General features: G+C 37.3%; 1 protein-coding gene across 11 annotated transcripts in view; it reads left to right on the top strand.

The window, feature by feature from the left end:
* MYT1L (myelin transcription factor 1 like) overlaps nucleotides 1–15,929 on the top strand; it is a 305,413-nt gene that overhangs the window by 219,484 nt on the left and 70,000 nt on the right. For 5 of the 11 annotated variants that reach the window (XM_040599195.1, XM_040599200.1, XM_040599199.1 and 2 more), the window contains exons 7-11: nucleotides 1,493–2,470; nucleotides 6,969–7,103; nucleotides 9,638–9,728; nucleotides 12,017–12,124; nucleotides 15,332–15,543. In XM_040599195.1, coding sequence (XP_040455129.1) covers nucleotides 1,493–2,470; nucleotides 6,969–7,103; nucleotides 9,638–9,728; nucleotides 12,017–12,124; nucleotides 15,332–15,543 — 1,524 coding nt within the window. The remainder of the gene's footprint in view (nucleotides 1–1,492; nucleotides 2,471–6,968; nucleotides 7,104–9,637; nucleotides 9,729–12,016; nucleotides 12,125–15,331; nucleotides 15,544–15,929) is intronic. The other 6 variants (XM_040599202.1, XM_040599201.1, XM_040599205.1 and 3 more) reach the window with 3 other exon arrangements.

The following is a 15,929-nucleotide window of genomic DNA, read 5'->3' as shown; positions in this document are numbered from 1 at the left end:
GTGTACCAGTGTTGAAAATACATCTAAGCTGAAATGATGCTATCAGAGTTGATAGGCTAGCTCTTGAGCAGGTGTTAATTGTCCTAGCTCTACTGGTTTCTTTCAATTTGCACCAGCTGAAAAACTGGCCTAGCATGTCAATGTAATGACAGATTTAGGAATTTTCTTTTCTAGTTGTGATGCAAAGCATTTAAATACTGCTTGAGTAGCTGATTATCAAAATATCATTTACAAGATATTCATTAGTAAATAATGATGAATGTATATGTGTTTTAAGAATGGGTCTAAGAATGACATAACTTCTGAGTGAACATGAGATGCCAGAAAATGTTCCCTGGATTATATTCATCTGACCAAATACGGATATCTTTAAGGTAGGCATCTGGTCTGTCTCCCTTTGTTGTCAATGAAGAGAAACAGGCACTTCTAGCAGTTATTAATTGTAGTCTCAAGAAAATACCTTAACCAGATCGGGTGGACTGTGTCCTTAAAGTGTCTGCTTCTCTTACTGACTAAGGACGGGAACATCAGATAACTAACTCAGATATAGATGCCTGCCTTGCTGATGTCTAAAGTTAGGTGAGATGAATCTTACCCTCAGGGCCTCACATTGGCTCCATCTTACTAAGTTGTCCCTCTATTATTCAATAGTTACTAAAGCAAAGCTAAATAAAATGTGGTAAATCTGCACCATTATGTTACAATACACAGGACAGTAAATAACAGCCCTATCATACGTGTATGACCAGAAATTTGGGCTAGCGTATTTACTTACAATTATATTATGCATAATTGCTTCTATCTTCCTTTCTTGTAACAACTCTTAAAATTCTGACTTCTCCACAGTTTCATAGTTAAAACTGAGAGATTTTGATTTCTACTGATGGATCCACCAAGTAAAATGCCATTTTGAACTTTGTGAATAGTTACTGGTTATCTAGTATTAATGGTGTGCATGGTGTTAAAACAGTGGTATTTTCCTGCTTGGTGCATATTTTTTCTCTTTTGGTGAATAGCATTCATCAGTAAGAGAATAAATCCAGTAGTACTAATTCCTTTGCCATCTACCATATTTCCAGGAAATAAAGTAGTAAGAAAAGTTGGAAACATAGGCAATAATGTCATATTAGTAATATGATTGTAATAAACCCCAAAAAACTGTAAATACAGAAGCGGAAGGAGAAAAGTATTTATGCCATAATATTTAGCAGTAGTAGTAATTAGCATTTTGATTGCCTTTTTTCTTATCGGTTCTGTGAAAGAAATTCATGTGAATGGCAAATAAACAAAAATAGCCTTATAGGCTGTAGAGAAATTAACTTCACATGGGCCTTAGTGTTATAGAATCGCTGTATAATTAACAGTATTTGACATGCAGTTTGTTTTCTGTCCTTGCGATTGCAACAACAGTTCCAATTGTAGCCACTTTTTTCTTTTCTTTTCCTTTTTCTTTCTTTCTTTGTTTCTTTCTTTGTTTCTGTTTTTTATGCAGAAGACCATCAAATGAATTGTCACAATACTCGAATAATGCAAGACACAGAAAAAGACGATAACAATAATGATGAGTATGATAATTACGATGAACTGGTGGCCAAGTCATTGTTAAATCTTGGCAAAATTGCAGAGGATGCAGCATACAGAGCCAGGACAGAATCAGAAATGAACAGCAATACATCTAATAGTCTGGAAGATGATAGTGACAAAAATGAAAATATTGGTCGGAAAAGTGAGCTGAGTTTAGATTTAGACAGTGATGTTGTTAGGGAAACAGTGGACTCCCTTAAATTATTAGCACAAGGACATGGTGTAGTGCTTTCAGAAAACATTAATGACAGAAATTATGCAGACAATACTTCACAGCAAGATAATAGGAATATGAACTTTGTAATGTTAGGGAAGCCCGTGAACAATGGACTTACAGAAAAAATGGTGGAGGAGAGTGATGAAGAGGTGTGTCTCAGCAGTTTGGAGTGCTTAAGGAACCAGTGTTTTGATCTGGCTAGGAAACTCAGTGAGACAAACCCACAGGAAAGAAATCAACAGCAAAACATGAACACTCGTCAGCATGTCAGGCAAGAAGATGACTTCCAAGGAAGAACACCAGACCGGAATTACTCTGATATGATGAACCTAATGAGACTTGAAGAACAGTTGAGCCCCAGATCTAGGACTTTTTCTAGCTGTGCAAAGGAGGATGGTTGTCACGAAAGAGACGATGATACCACCTCTATTACTTCAGATAGGTCTGAAGAAGTGTTTGATATGACAAAAGGTAACTTAACCCTGCTTGAGAAAGCAATTGCTTTGGAAACTGAGAGAGCAAAAGCCATGAGAGAAAAAATGGCAGTGGAAGCTGGAAGGAGGGATAATATGAGATCATTTGAGGAACAGTCTCCAAGACACCTTTCTGGAGATGACAGGAAGCCTAAACCCAGTGACGGCCATGTCAAAAAGCCATATTATGGTAAAGGTAATATTTCTATATACCGTATGTTATGTCATGAGAAGGTGTGAGCTAACGTGTTAAGTTTTGCATAGATTTCTGAAATGAAGTTATTGATTCCACATAATGGGAACTTTATTTAAATTGTAGTAGTATGACATGATTGTAAAATAGCATCATGTTGAGATTATAAAATAAAAGAGTTCTTCTGCAGTGTTAGAAATATGTACAATATTTCAGCGAATATCATTTGGCTAAATTTAAAAAACTTTTCAGGGAAAAAAATAAGAGATCATGTTGAAAGAGGCAAAGATTTTTCTCAAGATTTTAATGTATTTTATAGTAATAATTAAAAAACAATGAAGATAATTACATTGCAAACTATATTGGAAGTGGGGGTTTATGTAGCAGGTAGTCAATCGGCTATGAAGTGCATATTTTACAGATTGGATTGGGTAGGTGGCATCATGACTTATAAAATTATCATCAAGTGACAGTTATTGATGAAGCCTCTCCCATCTAAAATGTAGAATTGCCTGATAGAAATTGAACAGTATCAGAATGACCGATAACATAAGATAGGGGCAGTGACTAGACATTAATTATCTTAAGATAGTAAGGTAATGGAAACCATTTGCTATGCAAGGCATGGTGTGGCCTGGGCTGAGATCAATAGCAATTTCTTTCTTATATGCATTCCACTTCACTGGTTTCATTCCATTGTGGAAACAGTTAAGGTGCTGCCTTGACCATAATTCAATACAAAAGAAAAAAAAAAAAAAAAGAGAGAAAAAAACGGAAAAAGAACAGACTAAAGGTTAACTTTAGAATGCCTTTTAATTTGCGGGATTATCATGGTGATGGTGTGTTTATATTACCACACCCCTCTGTAATGTGTCTACATCTGTACATGTAGGGCAGTGTTGTGTAAGGTGTTCAATACCTCCTGAGACTCATTGAACACCCCTGATTCCCATTGACTTTAGTGGAAGTTGAGGATGTGGTATTTCTTGGGAGATGCTAAGCAGGGACTGGGTTCATCTAATATTTGTTGTAAAAATATTTGGTTTCCTTTCTACAACTGAGATGGTGAGCATTTTTCTCCTTTTTATAAATCCCTGTTTTGAAAAAGTAATACTCTAAGATCTGCCCATGACATTCAGGAAGGCAGACAACATCTTGGTCCAAGAAAGGTTTTGATCTTTTTTACAAGCCTTAAGGAAAAGTAATGACCAGTCTTTTAGAAAAGCATGGGAATTACTGATGTCAAACACTCTTCTGCAATGCATTTTAATGAAGTTTTGTTTGTTTTAAGCATAAATACATGGTCTAGTGAGTGCTGTAGTAACTTCGGGTACTTGGGGAAGACAACTTTAGTTAGTGTATAACTGCATAGCCATGTGGATGTTGTGCTAAATGTTGTTCGCATATGACCTACTGTAGATACATTTCCCTTTGATTATATGTCTCTAAGAAAACATGGCGAAGCAATACTAATTTTTGAAGAGCTTTTTAACTCCAGTGTTGTCCAGCCCTTCCAGTCTGTGCATGCCTGGGAAAGCATTTATGCATATAGATCTGCTGTCTCCAAAAAGACTGTACAGTTTCTGACAGTAACAAATGTATGGACTTCCTATTTCAGTAAATTCTAGAGCTTGTTTGAACCATCCTATCTCTTGGGAGCACAGGCTGAACTGATGATAGGTCCAAATGCAAACCAGGGATTAAATATTGTGGTAGTTTGGACCAAGTAACTGGAGTGGATTGTTCTATGCTTTTTTAATAAAAGGGGAAAGAAAAAAATATTCCTTCCTTCCTTAAAAAAGCATAGAAAACATTCTAGTAGTTGTTGGGAGAGGAAGTTTTAAGTAAGACAATTGCTTATACCATTTGTTCTCCACTCACACATTATCTTCCACATACTCCTGGAAGAGATACCCACAGAAGTGTATGATATGGTTAAGTGGAAACTTTTTGGCTACACAAGTTTGCAGTGAGAACTATCTCCTGGCTTCAGGAGTTCTGCTTTCAGAGATCACTGAAACAACTGGTAAAGGACCACTAACCATTTTTTCACTGCCATTTAAAGTCTTCTAAACACACTTTCTTCTGAAAGTTTTGAATTTTAAAACCTTTTGAGTCCTCTGACAACTGTCACTCAGGCAGTACTCCCATTGTGGCAAGGAGTGAGGAAAGGTTACAAATTTGAATAAAACTATGCAGTATTTCTCCCAATTAACAGAAAAGTGTGTCCAGTGTTTTGTATAAAGTTGTGGAAAGTTTAGCAAATGTCTTCCATTAAAAGCAATGGGAAATTGTGCAAGTACAATTTTATGCAAGTTTTGAAATCATTAAGAATAGTATACAGCATCTTTTCTGACTCATTAGACCATAAAGGCTCTTAAGGATCTGATACATGCTATAACTTTATAGCATAGACTTGAATACAGAGAAGGATTTGCTTGACACTGTAGGATGTAAGTGTCTGGATCCTCAGCTGCTCTAAATTAGAATACTTTCATTGACTTTGGTGGAGCTCTGACAATGTGGAGTAGCTAACATTCCTCTAGTTTAATGTCTTTAAAAAGCCATTATGGTCTAAATTAATCATCTACATTTTTTGCAGTCCTTGAATATTTTTATATTTACGCAATTTATATTTCATTTACATTACCTATTCACTTACCTAATACTTTTACACATCCCAAAGTACTTGACTTGAAGAGTTGCTTAGACTTGTGTATGTATGTAGCTGTTGGCTTGCTGTTCTAGTGGTCTCAGCACAGGCCTATCTGGCAGGAATTCAAATCCCTCCTCTGACATTTGCTCCTTCTGTGGCCTTGGGTTTAACTTCTTGATCTCTTTGCTTCAATTTCCTGACATATAAGATTATGGTCTTTCCAGGAGTGTTGTGATAACTGTATAGCACTTTGGAGATAGATTTGTATGTGTATTTATCATTAAAGAGCATGAAACAAAGAACACTCTTCTACAGTCAACATGCAAGTTGAGTAAAATAAAACTTTCATAATTAAGGATTCCTTTTGCAAAAGGCAAGGTTTAAATATTAAAATTTAAGAATGGATTTAAGACATGGAAAGTCATTACATTGAGTTAAATAATTTCTCTAAAATGAAGGTGTTTTGGAAGAACTTGCAATGTAAAAGTATATATATATATAAAAGCTACCAGAAGGAAATCAAGGAAAAATAAGTCCACAACTGAATGTGAACTCTGGATTGTATTGATTCATGCTGAAAAAAATGGGTTGTATGCAAAGTTCTACAAGTACCAGATTTCCACTGATTGTACTGAGGGTTGCATTTATTGAAGCTGGGATGGAATTTAATGTAAGAAACACTTAATGGAAAACAAGTAGCAAAATCTTATTTTCCAGAGATGAAAGCATAAATACTGAAGCAGAGCAACGACAAGAGCAGCATAAAGTACTTAAATGAGGATAGCTCAGATTTGGTATGAAAGGAGGATGGACTAAAAAAATGGAAGGGGGATGCTGGTGGATCTTTAGCCAAAATGGTAGCAGTTAGAGCATCCTGAATTTTATTACTTTAATACTAGTACAGAAATCTGCAATAGTCTCCAAATCTGGCAGCTGTGGTCAAGATCATAAGATGCAGTTGGAATCACGCGCTGGGCTGGAAGGGTAGAGTTGTTATTTTACAAATGCTCTGTTAAAGGACACAAGCTGATGAAGTATGTGAGAAGGTTCTAGTTCAGGATTAACCTCACCAGCAGTTTTACTACATTATTGGCAGAAAACTTTATTTTATTGAAATAATCTCTATTTAGACTTTTCATTGATTTGTAGACAGAAGATCCAACAACGTTTCGAAAGATCATTAACCTTCAAAGCGTATGAGTATTCAAGCATTATATATATATGTATGTTTGTAGTACCCCAAATTTACACAGCAAGTGATACTTTCAGTAATTCTGATTACGATGTTTATTCTACCATAATTTATTGAAGACAAAGGTATATTTTCATAATTCCTACCACTTCATAAGGAATGTAAAGAAAACAAGTCTTGTCAGTGAGCCTTGGAAAAGGGATTTATTGTGCTGAACCATTGAATCGTTATGCTAAAGAGCTGGGTGTGCTACTCTCAGGACACTGAACTGCTATGACAGTACATTTGCAGACCTTAATACGTCAGGCAAATAAAGAAGGGAATCTCCAACTAAACAGTTTCCAAGTGACCTTACACCCTTGAGCTGATGCTTGCCAGCAGAACATTGGTTGACAGTGGTATGGCTTTGCTATAAAAAGGTCACTTTCCAGTCGCTGTGAATGGATAATGCTGTGATCATAGGAGCCTGCAATCTGAAAAGAAAATAGCAGGATAAAAGTAACAGAAATGTGTTAAGAAGTAGAAGGTTTTATTTTTTTTTCTTCTAGTTTTCATAAGAACATTTACCGAAGAGTAAATGACATGATTAAATGAACCTTCTTACAGAAATGTGAAAAGCATCATTCACTTGACACATTTGTTGTAAATTATAGATCCCTCAAGAACAGAAAAGAAAGAGAGCAAATGTCCTACCCCTGGGTGTGATGGAACTGGCCATGTAACGGGGCTTTACCCCCATCACCGCAGTTTGTCAGGATGCCCACACAAAGATAGGGTCCCTCCAGAAAGTAAGTTCACATTGTTTCATGGAAACGGGGGATAAAACTACAAAGATTTTTCTAGCATGCTTTTTAAACCTTTTATTTAAAAAAATTATTTTCATTTTTCAGTATGGTTTGTCTCAACTTAGTCAACTGTTCTGTGTTACACTTTTTCCTTTATTCCATCATTTCCATTCTCTACTAACTTCTACACTAAAAGAACAACTTTTAAAGCTGTATTCTTTGATTTTAAGAATCCTAGGTTATTTTTAAATAGATGTATTCAGTCAACAGAGAAAAAGGTTTCCAGATGTCACTGCTTTTACTTCTGCGTGCTGATGTCACATCAACTGTCCCTGTGGTCTTGTACAGGAATAATTGTAGTTGAAAAACTTGCAACCCCTTTCCTTTGTTGTTGGTGTGTCCGAGATGTAAACTAGTTTATATTATTAAAAATAACAATTTGGCTGTTTAGTTACACAACTCAGGATTTTGAGCAAACATCCCCTGTCAGTCACATGGGTGGAATTTCCTGCCATGTTAGTGGATTCTCTGCAAAGGAGGTTCACCCATATGAGCTCATGGATGTTCACTTGAAGGCAGGGGGATCTGTTTCTGGAAGTCACCTCCCTGGCTGGTGGAATCGGCATAGTTCTGTTGAAGCTAATTGCTCTATGCTGATTTACACTAGCAGAACACCTAGCTAAACCCCAGTTTTCTTTCACACCAATTTTAAAATGGAGTTATTCCATTGAAGCCTATGCACCTAAAATCCCCACTGTCCATCAGCACTTACAGACCTAACCTCGACAGATTTACAACAGCCTAAAGGAAACGTTATAAAGCCAGTCTGGGGTGAAATGGTCCCCAGTTTCCAAAGGAAAGTAGACTCTGAAGGATAGGAAAACAGAAGCAGATTAGTGCACCAAGAGTGGCAGACATAAAAGGTCTCCTCTTTCATGGTAGAGTGGCTTCTTCCAGAAGTAATGAGGAAATACTTTAGAAAACTTTGTTGTAGCTTGGCTGATCTCTGAATACAGTAGAACAAATAGAGTAATTTCTATGCTTTGCAAGACTCTGTAATTTTCTGAAACACAAATATTTATTTGGTTTCTCAAAGTTCTCTCATTTGTACAAATGATAAATAAAAAGCTGTTTAGAAGACTTTGTAAATCAAAGAAGAATATAGCTTTAAACTCTTTGCATGCTCTTGTACCTACTAAAATGAAAAAGGTGAGCTCATCTTTTTTTATTTATTTTATTTTTCCTGTGATGTTGGCCTTGTGAAGCATGTTTCAAGAACAGCTTTGAATAGTAGGAATTTCAGAGTAAAGCTTTTGCATCTATACATATTTTAGCACACTGATGATGGGGTGATGATGATGGTTATCTTTCAATCAGTATACATGGATAAATTCTCAAGTCTCTGAACAGCTTTTATTCAGTTCTTAACTCAGTCAAGGAATTAACTGATTTTATTGGATCTTTTTTTGAGTGAGAACTAAATACAGGCTTCCAGACTACTTCTTGTATGAGAAACCCAAAACTTTGCAAGGGCTGGATGGCCTTTTTCCATGGAGTGATGTACTGCCATCCAGCCCTGAGACATGGATTGAGATATGTCTCACATCATACAAAACACTTTAGTGTTCCCAAAAAGCTCTTGATAATTCGGCACTTCATAGCATGAGCTTTATCATTTTGAGGATTACTGCTCTTAGCAACCTTGGGAGTACATTTTCCATCCAGCTTGCAATGGATGCAGATGTAAATCAGTTTACTTGCTTAAGCTTGTACCACTTATTTCTTTTTTACACAGTTTTTTTTATTTATTTATTTTTTCTGCCATCCCTCAATTTTTAAGTGCTTATTTTAGTTTTTAGTCTTTTGAAAAAAATTTCTATCCATTGCAATTTTCACATCTGTAGAGAGTACAAGTGAAAATTAAAGGGCCAGTTCTGCTTGTCATATAGATACAAATGATATATCTATGTGGAAGTGGGCAGAACTGGCCCCTAGCTCAATTGGGCTGACTTATAGTTAGGGTTAAATTCTGATCAGGGTTGTACTGAGGTATGTTTCAAATAATTCAGTGTTCTACCAGTATAACTTGAGAGCAGATTTTCAGCTCTCGAGTTTGATACTGTGTGTATAAAGCTATGTATTGTGAATGCATACATTTCCTGAAAGAATTTTTCTAGTCCACAATTTTGTTGGACTGTTGCTAGCTCACCCTTTACTGTTGATCTGATCTTTGCTCAGTGTTTTTGTATGAAGAAGATGTTGGAAGTCTTCTGCTTCACTGTTGCACCAGAGATACGTTTGTTTATAGGTTCTGTAACCTTCATAACTTTCACTGTTGCCCTGTGTTAATGAGCATAGGGTCACAATACTTACTTCCCTCATCAGGCTTTATTGGCTATGTGTGTCACGTGTATTTTGAGGAATGCTGGTTGTTAATGAATCCTGCTTTGTTTTAAAATGGTTTCATATATACTGGGATTTGATTTTTTTTTTCTTGTTTTCATACTCTGCTGTTTTCTCTTACTCTCCTTGTCAAGTTCTTGCCATGCATGAAAATGTTCTTAAGTGTCCTACACCAGGCTGCACAGGCCGGGGCCACGTAAATAGCAACAGGAATTCCCACCGAAGGTAAGGATGCCGTCGCTGGACGCCAATCTAGAGGGAACAGTGCCTCCAAACTGCAGCCCTTCTAGCAGTCCATTGGCGGGGGGGGGTGTGAGTGTGTGTTTCGTTGTTTTGTTCTGAAGATTGACAGATGGTGCTTCGTGTGCTTTATCCATTTTAAAGAGTAACATTTATTCATGTGTTTTCTGAGGAGGACGAGTGTTCATTTGCTTCAGTATGGATGAATTGATCCACAAAAGACATTTTAAGTATCCTTAGCTTTTGGGGTGGTTTTTTTTTTGTTGTTGTTTGTGGTTTTTTACTTTTTGTTTTGGTACTAGCTGAACAGCAGTGGTATGAAACAAATGGTACGACTCCTTATGGGTATGTCGGAGGGAAAAGGAAGAGTCTGCCAACATCATCAGGACTAGGGCAGAGTTCATGTTCTCACGCTTCACTCTCTTCAGGGATCATTTTATAGTGCATGAAAAAATCCACTGTACTCCTAAAAATGATTTTTTTAATACCTGAGAAACGGCATTTGAGGTACACAGACATTATAAGAGTTAGCTTTCCTACTGACCACATTCTCAACCCCAAATCCTCATTCAGCTAATACTGAATGAGAATTTTGCCTGTTTAGGAAACATTATGAAAATGTCTTATTAAATTTAGAAATGAAAATCCAGAAATGTTAGATGTAAGTATTCTAGCCAAACAAAAGAAGATCTAGGAAAGAAGCAACTTTTCTATAATTTCCTAAGATTCTTGTAGAAGGGATGCCATTGCCTATGAAATTCTGTCAAATAACAGAATTGTCAAAATGTCACTATAATTTTTAGTACATATCATAATTTTCCCACAGAACAACAAGATCTTGCTTATTTCTTTCTAATTTTTAAAAATCCAGAAAGTGTGGGTAAGAGGGTGAAAGGAATGGAATTCCTTTTTTACTGTTAATTAAAGCATGAAGGCTTAAGGGACTACACAGGTGCTGGACGTTCAGTCTTGTCAAGCTCTGGGTTACTGGAGCCCCTCCGTGTCTCCCAGAAGACTCTTGTGGGTACCAACCCATCTGCAATAAGCTCTGGTGCCCCTTTCTTCTCTGCAGTGATGCTGCCAGTTAGATGCAGTAAAAACCCGAGAAGGCTTTGTGGGAATTACTGCTGCTTGAAGCAGCATTCACTTCTGGTTGAATATCTACTAGAATATTTGAGGTGTCTGAAGACGAGCATGTCAGTGGAGTGCAGCTGCCCTCTGGCATGACTCCAAAACCACACAGAGCCCCCTCACCCCTCTGCAGAACTAGGGCAGCGGGGGAGGGCTGGGGGGAGCAGTCTGCAGTCTGCTCACCTCTTTCTGCAGCTTTTGGGGCATTTTGCTCTGCTTCACTTTTTTTATTCTTTTTTTTTTTCTCCCTTATTTCCTGTAGAGAAGGGAACATCTGGGAATGCACTGATTTGCCTTTCATTTTAATTTCTTTTCCTGTAGAGAACACAGAGAGCTGCGGTCACATAAGCACGCAATAGACTATGACAAGGAAAGGATCCCCTCCATTGTCAGGTCACAGGTTTCTACAGCTTCACTAAGAGCACCATCTGCTGGCATCAATGTATTTATTTTTCCCTATTCTAAATCTTTTCCAGAAGAATCAGGCTTATTATTGCCACTTCAACAATAGTTCAGCATTTGCAAATTTAATTGAAATTCAAGTGCAGAAGTTCTTTTCATGTTACATCATCTACTACTAGAAAATATACTTTAGTGGGTGAAATTCACAAACAAACACTAAGCATAACATAACGAAGATGTAGATTCAGAGGCCCATAGCCAAGTTTTGGACTCATTTATATGCCTAGCAAAAACATTGGAGTTAATGGAGCTGAACGAGGTGTGAAGCAGCACAAGATTTGGCCTATATGGTGGTGTCATTTAATCATCTTCAGAGCCATTTCATTGGCAACGTTTGTAGATGCATAATAAAGGTCACAAGTCTGCTACCAGAGCTGCACAGTAGAATCCAGTTTATATTCTCCTCTCCTACTGGTATGTTCACTGGCTGACATCCATGAATAATCTACCCATGTACAGTCAGAGAAGAAGAGCAGATGTAAGATCTACCATGCAACTTTGAAAGCAGAAGAAAGGAAGTCTATTCTAGAGAAAATACATATGACCAAAAAGCTTTTGGAAACTCTTTTCCTTCAGATTCTTCCTGATGCTGGCTAAGCAGGAGAAGGAGTAATTGGATCAGTGCTATAATGTGAAACTATGCAGGACAAGACAATTAAATTTCCTTTCTGTAATTGCAGCCTCTCTGGATGTCCTATTGCTGCAGCAGAGAAACTGGCTAAAGCTCAAGAGAAGCATCAGAACTGTGATGTGTCAAAATCAAACCAGGCATCAGATCGGGTTTTAAGGTATTAGAAATCACTATAATACTTATTATTATGCAGAATTCATCACACATTCACCTAATCTGAGAATTTATATTTATATACATTGTATATACATATATATCTCCTTTAAAGAAGAGTTAGAATTAGGGCTTCTGGATCCAATTCTCGCAGTGTATATTTCCCACTCAATTTACATGGGGGAGGGTTGGTAATTATTTTGGCAAATACATGTAAAGCTGAAAAGCTCATTTTTGTCTTAGGCATTGTTTGGTGTAAAGATGACTGCTGGAGTGCAAAGTCTAAGAACAATGTGAAAAAAGTTGGTATCTTTTGGGAATAAACTAATATTTACCGGTAAGTCTTGGTTTTTTCAGCAGGCTTTTACTAGTAAATATCAGTTTAAATTAAACCAGAAGCCCTATTTGCATTACCAAACTGGTAGTACATCTTTTGGCAGGACACTTGGAAAAATGCCAAGTATAGCTTAGATCCCAAAATTAGGCCAGGCTTGATTCTCTATCTCTGTTCCCCCACTCACTGCCAGGAAGGATAGAAAGAGAGAAAAGTTGTCCTAAATTTTCATACAAGAAGGACCTTAAACCAATTTGACATGATTATACCCCTTGTCTTCATCTACATAGGATTCTGCATTTATCCAAACCTGTAGCCAGCTTTGGGCTATTGTCTCCTCTTTTGAGATATGTGGGTAGAAAAATATTATTTCTAAGGAGCTGAAGTTTGAGGGATACATGTAAAGGAACTAGACTTCTGCATGATTGTACCAGCCTTATGCTGATGGTGCCCCAAGAGCTGCAGAATTTCTCCATGGATACTGTGATTTCTGTGGGCTGGGATAGGTACGTGCCTCCCAGCTGCCTCAAAGAGCCTGGAGGAAGTGCTGCAGCCTTAGTTACCAGAATTTCCTACTTATCCCGTAGGTTTCTTAGTACTTAGCTGAATTCTAGATTTAAAATCTGATAGGACTACTTAAAATGAAAGTTTTCCTCTGTATTATCAACATCATTCTTTGAATGTTCTCTTAAAACTTCATCTAATCTTGACCGTCTTTTCAAACAAAGGTCTTTCCACAGAGCTAAGAACACAGAATTATGGTTCACATCTGCAAAGATTTTTTGTCATGCCTGTTGACTTTGTTTTCCTTCCTCAGATTGTTTTTGATGGGCTTTATCTTAACTGCCCCTAATTCGGATTGTACAACCTTTCGAACAGCATCCCAGACAGTTTTCTTAGAGAAAGGTTCTTCAGATCCTATTAATAATAAGCCCCTTTTGAGGGAACAACACAGTTTCCCACCTGATGGAAAAAGACAGCTCAAAAATGCGGTGGCTTTTACCACTGCTGACTAGAGGGAACGCACAGAAGTCAGACACCATACAAAGGCAGCAACTGCTCACATGCAGCATCCAGATTGCTGGCAGACTCCCTAGGAACTTGCGCTACAATCTTACCTTTGCTTGTGAGCCTGCCCTGTGTTTCAGACTTTATTGGCAACTCAGATAATGCTTTCATCTTGTCTCCTGCTTCCTTTTTACCTTTAAGTCATTAAAGTATTCACGATAAAGAAACTGGGAGGTGTTTATAATATTTGCATGCAGGCAACTGATGGGCAGACAGAGATGTTCTAAGAGTAAATCTTGAATATTTGCCTTTAACCCAATTTCCATCCCACCTGCATTTAAAATTTCTTACTTAAAAAGGAATCAAATTCATAGGACTTCTGTTCCACATAAATTTTGGATTTGCATTGAATGTACAGGATCTGAATTGCATTTTCTTAGCTAAATATAGATTATCTTGGGACAGGATCAAAATATTATTCATATCAGCTCATTGTATAAATAAGCCTGCTGTATTTTGTGAGGAAGAAGTGTCTAAAGGAACGAGCATACATAAATCAAAAGGAACAGTATGACTAATACGATTTCTTGGGTGATCTTTACATAAATATCCTGACTAAATTCTATGAAAATGAATTCGTTCAGAAAAACATAATATAATATTCAAAACCTATTTCTTACTATTTATCACATTCCATTTTGTCAGTCAGCATGATGATACTTCTGGTCTTGGCTGAATTTATGTTCCTAAGAATGTTCCTTCCATTTCCTCTGGTTATAAATGCAGTAAAGGAAAAAAAAAAAAAAAGAAAAAAGACTTGATTATATGAATCTTGATTACAGCAGAAGCACCTCAGGTGTGCTGTTCATCATCTTTACTCCTGCTACACAGTAGGTAGGTGCAGCACTGTGTAGCAGTTGTTCCCTACGACCTAGTCATACAACACTTTCTTATATAGGTAAGGTCTGAAGGATCTGACCTTCATTTAGCTGCTTTGAGAGCTGATGACTTCTGCGTCCACATGCATTATATAGTGTGACAGTGGAGCTCACTGCAGCATTCTTTCACTGAGATTTCACACATTTCTCCAGTGGCCAAACGAGATCAGTCAGGGCTTTTTCCTGACTATCCTCCCTGATCCTAAATTAAAGAGAAATTTAGCTGATACAGTTTTATTCTGTATTCATTCGCAGGACCTTCCTTGAGGTGTGTATCAGGAATCGCAGCTCCTGCCAGAACCTTGCATTTAAGGGTGAGCAGGACCTGTGAGGCAGCAGCTCAAAGTCAACAGAGATTGTGAGACTCTTCTATGTATTTCTCAAGACGAACATGGATTTGTACATTGAGGGAATAAACAGGACTGGCTCCTTTGGAAAGCATGTGGGAAAACAGCATATAACTCTGTTGAAAGAAACCCAGAGGAAACTCCATTAATTAAGTGAAGCTTCTAGTGCTGTTTTTTCTTTTTGACATTTAAAGGAATTTGCCCAAACTTCTTCTGTCAGTCTGCTTGCCCCTCTTTTATTCACCTCCCAAAAGAGGAAGTGTTTGCTACGTGACGCAATTACATGGGGAAAGGGAAACCCTGAAGTATAGGGTTTTAAAAAGATAGGATTTTAGTAGGATTTTAAAATAGTTTTAGCTACAGGATACATTTAGTGGTATTAGAATTAATTTTGTCTAGGCTTTGTTCAAGCAAATATATATTGTTTGTCTGCTGAAAATAACCAAACTAAGAAAATGCAATAGTATATTGCTGTCTCTTGAGTACAAGAAATAACTAAGATTTTCTAATCTGAACTATAAATTTTGCACAGACACAGTAAACTGAACTGCATCTAACAAACTCTACATATCTTTAATTTCTAGGCCCATGTGCTTTGTTAAGCAATTGGAGATCCCTCAGTATGGCTACAGAAACAATGTCCCCACCACCACACCCCGCTCCAACTTGGCCAAGGAACTAGAGAAATACTCTAAGACTACGTTTGAATATAACAGTTATGACAACCATGCCTATGGCAAGAGAGCCATAGCTCCCAAGGTGCAATCCAGGGATATATCCCCCAAAGGATATGATGGTAGGAGGTGCACACTCTTATACATGAGAGACAAGTTTGCAGTTAATCATGTTGTTGTATATGTAAACATCATACAAATAAGACATGTTTTTGTGGTGTTCATATAGTATTATGAGGAATGCTGTCATGTGTAAGTTATTTTAAAGGCCTTTTTAAAAAGCGTTTTATACGGTGCTTGTTTCAAGACTGTTGCACTGGCAAAAGAACGTCTCCAGCTATTAAGCTCTTGGGATGTGTTGAGATCGCAATAAAAGCTAAGTAATAGAGCTAGTCCTTATGTTGTTATCTGGGAGACTTGGCCTCAAGGGTCACATTAGGATTCTCACTTCCGTACGGTAGTTCAGGTAACCCATAAAGATAACATACTTGTTCTGTGGGGATATGGA

This window comes from Falco naumanni, chromosome 6 (assembly GCF_017639655.2).
Source record: "Falco naumanni isolate bFalNau1 chromosome 6, bFalNau1.pat, whole genome shotgun sequence".
NCBI lineage: Eukaryota > Metazoa > Chordata > Aves > Falconiformes > Falconidae > Falco > Falco naumanni.
The sequence above is the reverse complement of the archived record's forward strand: the minus strand, read 5'-3'. Positions and strand labels throughout refer to the sequence as shown.